Source organism: Dermacentor andersoni, chromosome 2 (genome assembly GCF_023375885.2).
Source record: "Dermacentor andersoni chromosome 2, qqDerAnde1_hic_scaffold, whole genome shotgun sequence".
Lineage (NCBI taxonomy): Eukaryota > Metazoa > Arthropoda > Arachnida > Ixodida > Ixodidae > Dermacentor > Dermacentor andersoni.
Window position 1 is genome coordinate 202163854 of NC_092815.1, and position 12978 is coordinate 202176831.

At 46.9% G+C, this 12978-nt stretch overlaps 1 protein-coding gene across 7 annotated transcripts in view; it reads right to left on the reverse strand.

Annotated features, from left to right (window-relative positions):
• Nipped-A (Transcription-associated protein Nipped-A) overlaps positions 1-12978 on the reverse strand; it is a 361163-nt gene that overhangs the window by 134491 nt on the left and 213694 nt on the right. For all 7 annotated transcript variants that reach the window (XM_055075904.1, XM_055075900.1, XM_055075899.1 and 4 more), the window contains 3 exons: positions 10216-10338; positions 2620-2766; positions 1283-1555 (listed from right to left, as the gene is read on the reverse strand). In XM_055075904.1, coding sequence (XP_054931879.1) covers positions 1283-1555; positions 2620-2766; positions 10216-10338 — 543 coding nt within the window. The remainder of the gene's footprint in view (positions 1-1282; positions 1556-2619; positions 2767-10215; positions 10339-12978) is intronic.

Below are 12978 nucleotides of genomic sequence, written 5' to 3' on the forward strand. Positions count from 1 at the left end.
TCCGGGAACAATTTCAAGATAAGCGGAGTTTCGAGTTAAGCAAAATGCCGAAAATTTCAGTGACCATACAACAGTGACGAACAACGCCATGAGCCGTTGTTCGTCGCTGCTGCATTCAACTTTGTTGCGGAGCAAGCATAGCAAGTTTCTTGTTTCTGCAGTTGTCGGCACTTCTCTAGGTTGTTCTTCGTCAGCGTGACCACCGTCGTTCACTGCCATTTCAACAATGTCAGCGTCGAACAACATTCCGGTAACGGGCACATCCAACTCGTAGAGCACGTACTCTTCAAAAGTGATTTCGCCGTCTTCGGCATCGCTGGCGCAGCCGGTAGCGTTGCGAACTTCGTTGCAAAGTTCATCGCAACCACTGAACTCGTCAGTGTCTGGCTCGAGCGATAAAACTACCTACCCGATAAAACCCACGAGCCCCCGCGCGCAAGCGGCGCACACCACGTGACTGCTTCCGAGGTTACATGACGTGGTTGACGGAAAATGGCTGGGTCTGCGGGAATTTTGTATTCGCCCTTAGATTGTGACCGCGTTCGGCACTTAGTAGGAAGGAATCAAGTCATCACTCGGAGCCTGTATCACCTTTCGGTAATGGCCTTTGCCTTCAGCCGTCCTGGTCAACATTTTGAGATATCCATATCACGCCCAAAAAATGCTTCGAGATAAATGGGAGCGAATACATAACACCTATGGGTGGGGAAGGCGCGGTGTGGAAAACTTTCGACTTAAACGATATTTCGAGATATGCGAGTTCGAGTTAACGAGGGTTTACTGTACTTGACATCAAACGCGACGAGCAGAGGGTCAAATGCCTCCGAGTTTACAGGCTTTTGATGTTGTATGAGGCACAGGACGGCGAAAACAGACAGCCAGTGGGAATTACTAAATTTTTCAAGTTAACATTAGTCAAATACATAAACATTTAGTATAACGGCTTACTGGCTTAATTTTTTACCATCGACAGTGTAATTGTGATGTTTCAACATGTTGAAATAACCAAACTTTCCAATAAATGCACGTGCATATCATCATTTGATAGTCGAAGCTAAGTATTCATGTTCAATTCGTCTGAGAAAATTTTTATATTCGCACACCCCTAATTAAGACCCATGCGTTACAGCTTGGCTTTGCCTGTAACAGCACGAAACCCGTTGAACAGTATCAAAACATACAGACACACTACTAACCCGTGAACCCAATGCTGAATTTGTCTCTAGTCTTTGTAAGAACTCCCTACTGCAAGTTCCTCAACTGCACGCCCCCCCCTTCCCACCTTGCTGATGGATGTGTAGAGGGACTCCAGCTCCTCGTGCCGCGAGGCCATGCTGGACGTGGTTGGCTCCGAGGGGAACAGGCCCATGAGCCGCGACAGCAGGGCGTGCACGGCTCGGATGACCTTGGAATTGGGGCACGTCATGCAGGCAGCGATGCCACGTTGCAGAGGCTTGAGGCTGGCCAGGATGGCCTCGGGCCGCAGAATGCTCAGCAGGAATGCCAACAGCTCCAGTGCCGTGCAGATGTTGCCGTAGTTGGGCTGAGCGCTCTCCTGTACCGTGAGGGGCCAGGAGGGGGACAGGGTCAACAACAGGAGCAACAACATACGACCGCCTAACAACCAGTGCAATGGTTTGATGACAGACACCGAGCCTGCAGTGCTGGTGAGTGGGTGGAGTGTAAACCCAACTCCATGATGTTATCCCCAGCAGCAGAACACCATAGCCAATGAGCTATCGTGGCAGGCACGCCACCAGGAGTAAATTCTTGGCAAATAGAAAATCATTGAGATGGCAAGAAAGCTTTACCGAGCTATTTGTTTCTCGTGATGCTCAACTCTCCTGTCCGCTGGAGTTTATATTACCGACAACTCTTGCGTCTCGTTAAAACTTGGCTTTGTTTCGTGACCCTGTCCTGGTGGTGGAAGTCAGTGTTACAGTTAGGCAGCTACAATGTAACATGGCGACAGTGGATTGATGTGAAAGCCACCTGATTGTGTGAATAGCTTGAATGCAATAGCAAGCTGCCTTTGTCTCTTTGGCCCAGAAAATTTGTATGGTCACTTTCAAGCAGGCTGCCACAGTCATTGTAAAATGCACCAAACTTTCAAGAAATTAAAACAGCAGTGCAACATCATTTCATTCAAACAATCACACATTAATTTTCGTGAGCACAGTTTTTGTATGTGTTGCACCATGTACATAGTTTTCAATCATTTATGTAGCAACAGGTTGCTGTAAGCAATTGTCCACAGAAGATGTTATTTATTACATAGAGACAGTTTTCAGTGAAAGTATTTGTAAACAGCAAACAAAAGGATCCACACACTATGAATTTTGAACTTACAAAAAGAGTGATATTTGTTTATATTCTTCATAAATTGATCCCCACATTTTCCTCCAGTCATTTGAAAGCTGAATACCATTTTGAGCAAGTCACTAATCTTAATGCAAAGCTTGAATACTTTCACAGCCCAACAAGTATGTTGTACATTTCTGCCACTCAAATGTTGAAAGAGTAATCTGGTCATTGGGAAGTGAGCGTGCATCACACAGAGTGTCCTCAAGAGATGACCCTTGCAGCGCAATGGGAACAAACGGGCACCACGTGGCATACCACAGTCATGAGGAGCTTGTCAAACCAGGCCAGCTTGAGCTCCGAGTTGGGCCACACGTCTGGCTTGAGGGCCGTCTTGAGAAGCGCCACGCACCGCCGAGACAGCACCTCCCCTTGCGACCCAATGTTTGTCGATGACTCGTTCACCTGCACATTTGGGCGACACAACCCTCACGAAATGGTAATCTCCCTCACAAACGCTGATCACACCTTAGACCTTGCGCACCAAGTGCGAGGGCCTTTCAAAAAACAGCAGCAAGCTTGCCACATAATCCTGTCTAAGGGCAGTCCCCCATGCTTGGGATAAAGTATTAAATGTTAGAAATTATCAATGCACGGACCATACTACCCTTTCCGAAGCCCACCTCATCAACTCCAGCCATGCTGGCAACAACGTGTCCAAGCCAACAATGTGATGCACGCCATGTCCAAGTGGTGCACACCATGTCCAAGTGGTGCACAATAGCATCAAAAGTTTGCACATTCAGCAGCTTGTCAGAGAAATTTAAAATCATGAAGCATTGCTGTTGTAATGTAACTTGTGTCTCGGAACAAATTCCCAACACTTTCTTGGGCATTATTTAAATTAATGAAACCTTATTTTTATCGTGTTCTGCAGCAGAAAATGTGTTTTTAGCTGTGCGATGCTAAACCAGAACAGAGCATGCATTAGCCCGTGCAGCGAGCTAACCTAGCATGGCTGCACTTCCCCTGCAAACAGTACACGTGTGCTGTTGCGCAGTGAAGTGTCGTCATTGCAACCGCAGCACTTCAGGCACGTGCAGCTGCTACGAACAACTGTATTAAAAGCTTGCGTAACTATCCTCACACTTTTCTGTCGTGTGACTGTAGTGATGGCAAGCAGATTGTTTTCCTTCCCTGTCCTCCCAATGTGGGCCAGTACTTTGTGTGTGGGGACTGAACCAGGACTAAGGACGCATTCACATCGGCGATTGACAGAGGTTGCACGACCCACCACGACCGGTGACCAAAGAGCAACTCGAGGCGACCAATGCTCACATTAGCAAGTGCAGCCAGCCCATTGCCAGACCAAAATGTCTTGTGACTGATGCCAGTCACGTTCGCTCACACTGCCATCGCACAGAGTAATCTGCTCCTGCACCGGTAATTGGTTCAGTAGGCTTGCGAGTGCAGTCACGAGACTGAAAAATAAAGCAGCGATTGAAAGACTCAAAACAGTCTATTTTCAAACAAAGCGACCATTTGTGCTTAGTGACCAACTAGGTCTTGCAACGTCTGCGAGTTGCTGCTGCAAATGAGCCCTAAGGTGGCACGCCAAACGTGTGGGTATGCTCTGAGGATAACCTGCTCTTGTTCATTTTTGGTGAACCACTCCTTCTGTACCAGCTTTGAAGGCACTGCTAGCAATGAGTCGGATAACAAATGAAGCTAAAATATAGAGTTGAGGTTTGCCATACAACCACAATTACAGTGGCATTTCGAGGAAAATACACGCCGTATTTACTTGCATAAAGAATGCACTATTTTTCCTGGAAAATATGTACAAAGTTGGGGGGTGCCTTCATCAGGTGGGGTAAATTTTCTAGGTTTTTTTTTTTTTTTCTCTCTCTCCACGGAGACCTCTAAAGAGTAGGAGATACAAGGTACGATTTGGCATCCAGGACACCAAAATGGCAGCCAGATCTGAATCGTATGTCATGTCACAGTGGCAGATTCTACGTCTGGCATGAGACAAATGTAGGAGAAACGTAAAGCTATTTGGCATTCGATTGGGCACTACAGCACGGTAAAACACCTCGGATCTGGCTACTATTCTGGCAGGTTGGACACCATTATCACACACCGAATCGCACCGTGTATCTCTTACATTTATCGTACACCAAGTGCCAGATCAGGCACTATGGCACGGCATACTGCCTCAGGTCTAGCTGCCATTCCGGCATGTCAGACGTCATATCAGACGCCAAATCGTACTGTGTGCCTCGTACTTTTGTTGCACATTGGGAGTTCAATCTGGCACTACAGCATGGCAAAACACCCCGTAGCCAGCTGCTGTTCTGATGCGTCAGATGTCAAATCGCACCGTGTGTCTCCTACTTTTGTCGCACGTCAGGAGTCCGATTCGGCACTACGGCACGGCAAAACGCCTCGTTCCTAGCTGCCGTTCTCGTGTGTTCGATACTGAATCATACTGTGTCTCCGAGTTTTGTCTCACATCGGGAGTCCGATCTGGCCCTACGGCATAGCAAAACACCCGGGATCCCGCTGCCATCCCAGCACATTGGATGCAGAATCATATTGTGTCTCCTACTTACCGGCAGCAATTTCAGGGTGCTATCATTATGCAAGGAAAACAAAAGAAATCATATTTTGATTGGAAAAGTGGATGGTGCATACATTACGTGAGTAAATACGATACTTACAGTCAACACCAGATAATTTGAAGGCTTTTGTAGCTCCACCCTATAGAGCCAATGTATAAGGATGTATAAGGACCCTATAGAGCCAATGTATAAGGATATGAAATTAAGGACGCTAAACTTGTCGGTCTAATTTTCCGAACTGCTGTGACGGCAGGTCTGAAATTGCATTAATTGAAGCCACCTCCACCCCCATTTTGATTATCTTGCAGCGTCGAATCAGAGCTCTTGCGCACCAGTCTTCTATACTAGGCCTAGCTGCTTAAATGTTTGCTTACTAAGCTTCCTGCTGTTCGGTACTGTGTTTCTTATTGACAGAATTCACCTCTGTAAGCAACTGCCCCGATTGTACCTTCGTCGTTCTCGCCAATTGCTTTATAGCCAGCAAAAATCTAGGAAGCACAGCATAATGCTGGTTCCACAAAGCCAGCTTCGTCACAATACAACAGTGTTATGCAGTCAAGCATGCCCAATGTTTTTGGTGAAGCATACCACAAGTAAAAAGCGTTACTGTGTAAGACATAGTACAGTGAACAACCGATCTTTAAGACTCCTAAGGACCGCAAAAACATCAGAAAAAAATCGAACAGTCTGAAAAAACAAGTGCATGTCTTTAACTGGCCTCAAGGGCTTGAACTGCCACAGACACGTCTGAAATAGCTTTAAAGGCCTGTCAGTACAATTATTAGGCATCATATTGCTTTTAGTGTGACATGAGATGGTGGGTGTCTGCATGTGTAATCCCACCTGCTAACCTGTAAACTATGAAATTCATAATTTTCTGAACATGCATTAGCCACGTTGACATGAATGTAACAAAAGTGTATCCCATTAAATTTCGAGCGTATCACATCTCATTTAAGAGAGGTAATTCGCTAGAAGGCATATCGCATCAAATGTGCCAATCAGGGGTAGTTTGAGATGGAGAATGCGCATTTCAGGGGCCTAGGTAAACAGAAGCATAAAACTTCACGCAACATTTGCTAAGTCATAAAACGATCCCAAGTTTGTCAACTTCATGAATAATTAGGAAGGATTGGCAGATATGGATAATTAAGGAATACATTTTATGTTCCATGACAGTGGGACCTTTGCACTCTTGATTTGCTGCACTACAATAAATTGTGTATGCTTGACTGTGTAACACCACTGTACTGCAGCAACGCTGACTTTCGGGAACCAGCGTTACACAATATTTCAGACATGTCCATGCTCTACTGTGACAAAAGACAGTGGGTGCGTGCACATATAATTAAGGTACACATTTGATGTCCCATGAAAGTGGCCCCTTTGAACTGTTTGTCATGTTTCACTGCAATACATGCGTATGTTTGACCGCATAATTACTGTATTGCGGCGAAGCTGACTTTCAAGAACCGGCATGATGCAACACTTTTATAGAGTCTAGACCCTTGCTGTGCTTTTTGAGTGTCAATGCCATCCGCGAGGACGACGAAGTTGCCATTGCTGAGAGCAGCGAATCCTTTAAATCAAAAACACTGACTGCACTGAACAGCTGGAAGCTTGACAGGGAACATCTAAGCAGTCAGGCACAGCAACAGGTCGAAAGAGACTACCATGGCTGCCACTGAATTGATATGTGAGAGTGCTGGTTCAAGGCTGCCAATAATCAAAATGGTGACCGTGGTTACTTTAATTACTGCAAAAACCCATGTATAATAAGAGTTTTTTTCTTATTATTAGCATCCCAAATTTTCGCCTCGTACTATATGCGGATACGAACAAAAATTTCAGTCAGAAATTTGGGCTAGAAGTTTTGGTTTCGTTATTGCTGAGTGACTACAGCATCGTTTTTTTATTGTCGAGTGCACAGGTTAGCAGCACATGTGCAAACCACGCTTTGCGAAGTGCATCTTTTTTATTCTGCATTGAAGGACCAAGATGTCTGGACCACGAAAACAGTACTCGGCTGCTTTCAAGAGAAAGGTTATTTTAGCCGCACAGGACATCGGCAACAGTGCGGCCGGGAGGCAGTTTGGCGTCAACGAAGGAAGCATTCGCATATGATGTCGACAGATGGAAGCCCTTTTCGCATGCAGTGGAACGCGAAGAAGCTTTCACGGCCCGAAGAGTGGGACATTCCTGGAAATCGAACTCGCCCCGACGGAGTTTGTATGCCAACAGCGAGCCGCGCATCTAGCTGTGAGCGTGGAGCTTATGCAAGCAAAAGATAAGGAGCTTGCAAGAGAAAAAGGGCTACCGAGCTCCGCCTTCAAAGCGGGCAAGCAAATGGATTTATCGCTACATGTGCCATGCTGGATTTTCCTTACGCCGCCGAACTTTGATTTCGTAAAAGCTGCCAGAATTGTTCGAAGAGCTGCATGTGGCTTTCCAGCGCTGTGTTATTTCGCTCCTTAAGTCCAAGAACTTCCAGCTAGGGCAAATTGGCAATGCTGACCAAACGCCGGTTTATCTGGACATGCCATTGCCCCTCACCGTGTATGAAAAGGGCTCCAAACAAGTTGATGTCTGGTCCACTGGCAACGAGAAAATGCGAGTTATCGTCCTGTTGTCGTGCACAGCATACGGACGCAAGCTCCCACCCTATGTCGTCTTCAAGTGCAAGACAGCGCCTAAAGCTGAGGAGCTGCAAAAAAAATGTGGTCATGAGATGCCATGAGAAAGGCTGGATGAAAGAGAATCTTGTGCTCGACTGGATAAAGTCCATCTGCTGTAGGCGGCCGGCGCGCTTTTGTCGTTCCCGTCCATTCTCATGCTGGACGCATTTCGTTGCCATTTGGCCGACTCAGTGAAGAGGCTGTTGCGCGAATCCGGCACTAGACTCGTCGTGATCCCGGGTGGGATTGGATGCGCTCAGGTGAGCTTGCAGTGACCCCGACGGGGTGGCTGAAGCGGGCTTCGCCAGCCACGCTATGCAAGTGGATAGTGGACGCATAGGCCGGCACACCAGAAGACCTTGTACGTCGCGCATTCAAGAAGTGCGGCATCTCGAACACGCTCGAAGGCACAGAGATGAGTACCTCTGGGAAGATATTGTCACGTGGTAGTGACGGTGAAGAAAGAAGCAGTACGGTGGAATACAAAACTAGCTTTTATTGGGCGAACCTGTGCCCACAAAACAGGCTACACTTATAGCACAACGAAAGCAGCGAACACAGTCGGCGATCGTCGAAAATCTGATCTGCGGGTCAAGCGGGTCGGCTTTTATAGAGCAGTCGTCGAATGTTCCAGACTAATCGTTCGGACCCGCGTGCCTTCCACAAAGTTCTACACCATTCGCGTCAGGTGATGAAATCAGATAACATAAGTCTCGGCGACAACAGACAGCGGATAGAAGCATCGATAACTTTCCAGAAACTTCGGATACATGCAGGCGCGTCCCATGCTGTGCGATTACATTTGTTAGGCGGCGAAACGTGGTTGCCCGATAAAGATAAGTACACGTGTCAATATGTTCGACAAGGAACTATCCGAAGAGAGTGCAGCTGAGGAAGACAGTGATTGATGTGCAGAGTACAATTTAAATAAATGTCTTCCTCGAGTTTTCCTAACTTGTATTATACGCGGATGAAACTTTGTTTTCCATTTCGCGCCCCAAAAGTTTCACCTCGTACTGTATGCGGGTTCATACTATACGCGGGTTGTTACGGTAATGCCGTTTCAGACTTGTCACGGCTAAAAGTAAAAAAAATCACACGGTGAATGGTTTCAGCGTCCAAAATTTCAGATGTACATAAACATTGGCTCTATGGCGTTTGTGGCAGTGCCATGAAGGTGTTAGAATCATCAGGCATGTCCAAAAAAATCAGGTTTCCGAAAAATGGGTCATAGACTGTATGTGTTCCTTAATTATGCATGTGCGCACCCAATGTCTCCTGTCACAGTATGAGCACCAAGATGCCTAATAAGATTACTGGCAAGCCTTCAGAGATATTTCACATGTGGCTATGGCAATTTCAGCCCTTGAGGGCCATAAAAAGCATGTATTCACTTTTTCACACTGCCCAATTTTTTGGACATTTTCATGGTGCATAAGGGGTCTGAAAAATTGGACGTTGATTGTATTGAGTTTTTATTTGTTGTGAGTAACGCCTACAAGATTCACAGCTGAATTAAGCCCTGCTGCCCTCACATGCGAATGCGTGGCAATTTTTATAGATTGAAATTTCAAGTAGGCATACACCTAACTGATCATTTTTCTACTCGTGCACGGGCCTAGGTGTGATAAATTTGCCAGGATTGATGATGGATAGCTGCCATGTCATGAATTGACCTTCACCGGGCTCTTTGATGCTCCAGGTGAACAACAAAAAGTCACACTTTCGCCCGAAAGGCAAAGCATCGATTGCAACAGCAAATTAGTGGACAGCTATACGAAGTAAATAGTAGTTTTATCAGCCGCAGAAACTTGTAAACATAGGCACACTACCTAACTTAACAAGCATGGTGGCACACGCGCATAAGCAAACATGAACACATCTGACTCAATGACCATGGAAAATCACTGTCAAAACGGCGTGAGGAGATGTGGCAGCAGCAGCAAGCGAATTGACATTCGTACTGTCTGTCGCTTCAACGAAAAGTGAGTGCAGTGAACACACAGCATGCACAGAGCTATGAGCCACCGATGCACCTAAACTCTGTCCCCCAACATAGATCACTGTCACTCTCAAGATACAGATAAGTGACCACGCGCAGCTGCCCCATGCGCAGTTGCAGCCGGAATAGAATGCCACCCCTCTCTACCCTCCACTGGTGCCTCGCAACGTTGGGTGCTTCACGCACGACAGGAGACAGTGCGCTTCCTGCCCACTTTTGTCTCTCTCACGCAAACGAAATTGAGCCGTGATCGTCAGCTCCCTCACATGCCTTCACTCGCACATACAGCGTAGGATGCACAGCGACGATGTTACCGCCCTTGGACTTTATACTCATGGCGATAGTGAGAATGCACTTGGAGCGTTCATAAATTGCTATCACAATAAAAAGCAAGTGTCACAGTCTATGCTGCATCAAGCAGCCTTCTGTGGATTTCCTGCCCCACAGTAAGCAGAGCCCAGAAATGTTACACTTCGAATAATCCAAGCGAAAATGCATGATGTGCAGTTGGAACCACAGAAAACCTTGCATAATGCAATATCATGAATGAAGCAATTTTGTCGCAACAAGGGCTCACTGAACTCGTACAACTATGGCACATTGCACCACTCACCTGGCACGCCATGCGCAGGAGAAAGTTGACCAGGGCGTCGGCATGGTGCTTCTCAATGGGACGGTCTGGCCGTGGTGCCGTCTGCCGTGCTCGACCACTTTGGTCCAGCAGGCGTCGACTCTCCTGCAGACAAGTTGGAACACAAACATGTAGCTTCAACTTTCTCTGTAAGCAATCTAATATACCTTCCCACTGAGGTCTTTCCAAGACTTGTATTACATTTATAAAACTTTTCATTTAAAAACAACGGCCACTTGGGAATCTGGCATTTAATTGCAAGTTAGATCTTATACTTTGAATTATTAAGCCAGTAGCTAGCCAAGGGCTGCCACTGATCAAGCAGTTTGGTTTAGCACTTCTCTGGAGACATCCACCACAAGTACCACATTTTAAAATTATGTGTGCTTCCACCTAGTACCTGTCTTGAAATCCAGAAAGGTAGTACTTGCAATTGGCTCCTCTCTTACGCTCTACTGCACTGCCCTTTCTAATGATTTGTCCTTTCTTATGCTTCACTGCTCTATTGCTAGCTCCTTATTTGGCTGCAAGTGATTACTGTATTACTGTATATACATGCGTAATGAATACACTTTCTCCCCAAAATATCAAAGCAAAGTTAGGGGTGCATTCATCATGTGGGGTAAATTACTTGGAGGCATTTTCAAAACAGCAAAAAATTGAAAGGTAAGACGGTAATGATTTGAAACATGCATAAGATAACTTACATTTGCAGTAAAAAAACAAGTACGTGATTTGCAAACCATAACTTCACTCCGCATCACAACCATCAGACCTGCCGTTCATGTCGCTGGCCTCTTCATCCACATCGTGGTTCCACCACAGAATAAAGAACGAACGCGTCAGCCGCGCGAAGTGGCCGCAGCCTAGGCTAATAACACGCTCCGAACAGCAATCTCCAGTCGCGCCCCACTCATCCTTGCAGCTACTACCGGCTGTCTGCCATTATCGCAAGCATCATGTTGAAGCATGCACCTGTTTTGACAAGCACACTGTGAGCGTCTCTTCGAACGTCCTGCTCATTAGCATGTCAAAGTTTATTAGCGTCTGATCAGGGTTTCGATTTTGTGAGCCGATCAACTACTGTATTTACTCGCATAATTATAGCACTTTTTTGTCAAAAAAATTGACGCAAATTCAGGGGTGCGATCATTACGCGAGTTAAATTTCCCACGAAAAGAAAAAAAACTTTTTTTTCCTCCCACGTTTGCTGCGGGATGACAACAGGTCAACAAATAGGCGGCTGCCGCTGTATGTACAGTCGAACCCCGCTACAACGAATGCCGCTTCAACGAAATTTCCGGTACAACAAATAATCTCGGTTCCCCGTCAGCTGCCCATAGGAGTCCCAATGCATAAATATCCTCACCAGAACGAAAACTTTTTCTTATGCCCTTCCACTTCAACAAAATCTGACGCAGTAATTTCAGGCTCGAAGTGTAATTTGCCATGCAGGAAACGCAATTTCGAACATTTTACACATAAAAATGCGTCTACAAAGTTATCATCGCTTGTTGGCACCACAAGAAACTGCCGCTGACGACCGAGCATGGGGGCCGCCATAGCCGCCATTGCTCGATGGCGATGGCGATGAGACTGGCCTACCTTTGGGATTGGCTTGAAACTTTTTAGCCGTAGATAATCCAAAGCCGAAGCTCAATCGTCTCGTCAGTCCATGCTGCATCTCGGCACCGTCGGTGCGTAGTTAGTGCTGTAGTGCAATTGGCAGTTCATGTTGTGCACGTGTAGCGATGTTCGATTTGCTCAGACAAGCCGTTCTGTTTTAGCGTGCTTTTCGACATGGCGACGCCATGTCGAAAGTTCTAATCCTTGGAGGATAAAGCTCGGATCCTGGCCAAAGTCGCAAGTGGAGAGCAGAAAGGCGACATTGCGAAGAAGTTTGGGAAGTTTCTCCCAGTTCTCTGTCCACCATCTTGAAGTCAAAAGAAGCAATAGCGCAAGCTCCTGCTTCGGGCACATCAGCCAAGCGGAAGAAGCTGACGCCGTCGGCGCACGAAGACCTCGACAAGGCTATGTACACGTGGTTCGTCGAGACGAGGGCGAAAAACATACCCATCAGTGGAAACGCCGTGCAGCAGAAGGCCCTGAATTACGCTTGCCCGCTCGGAATTAACGATTTCAAGGCGAGCACAGGCTGGCTCTGCAGATTCAAGGCCCGCCATGACATTGTCGGCAAGACGCTCTATAGCGAGTCGGCATCGGCAGACACAGGCAGCGCATCCGCCTGGATCTCCACAAACGTTTCGGCATTGTTGAAAGACTATGCCAAGTGTGACATTTACAACGCTGACGAGACAGGCCTGTTTTATGAGATGCTGCCGTCAAAAACCCTCGAAACGAAAGGTCAGCGTTGCCATGGTGGGAAACACAGCAAGAAGCGCGTGACCGTGCTGCTGTGCGCCAACGCGGACGGATCCGACAAGCGCCCACCGCTAGTCATTGGGAAGAGTGCAAGGCCCCATTGCTTTAAAGGTAATAGGAGCCTTCCCGTAAAATATGTCGCCAACAGCCGCTCCTGGATGACGCGGGCCATTTTCTCCGAGTGGGTCGCGTCATTTGACTGCGAGATGAGGAGGCAGGGCCGGCGGGTGTGCTTATTGCTGGACAATTGCTCCGGCCATCATATTCTGGATGTGGAACTCACAAATGTGGAGCTGAAGTACTCTCCACCGAACTGCACTTCAATAATACAGCCACTTCACCAAGGTGTCATTAGAAGTCTGA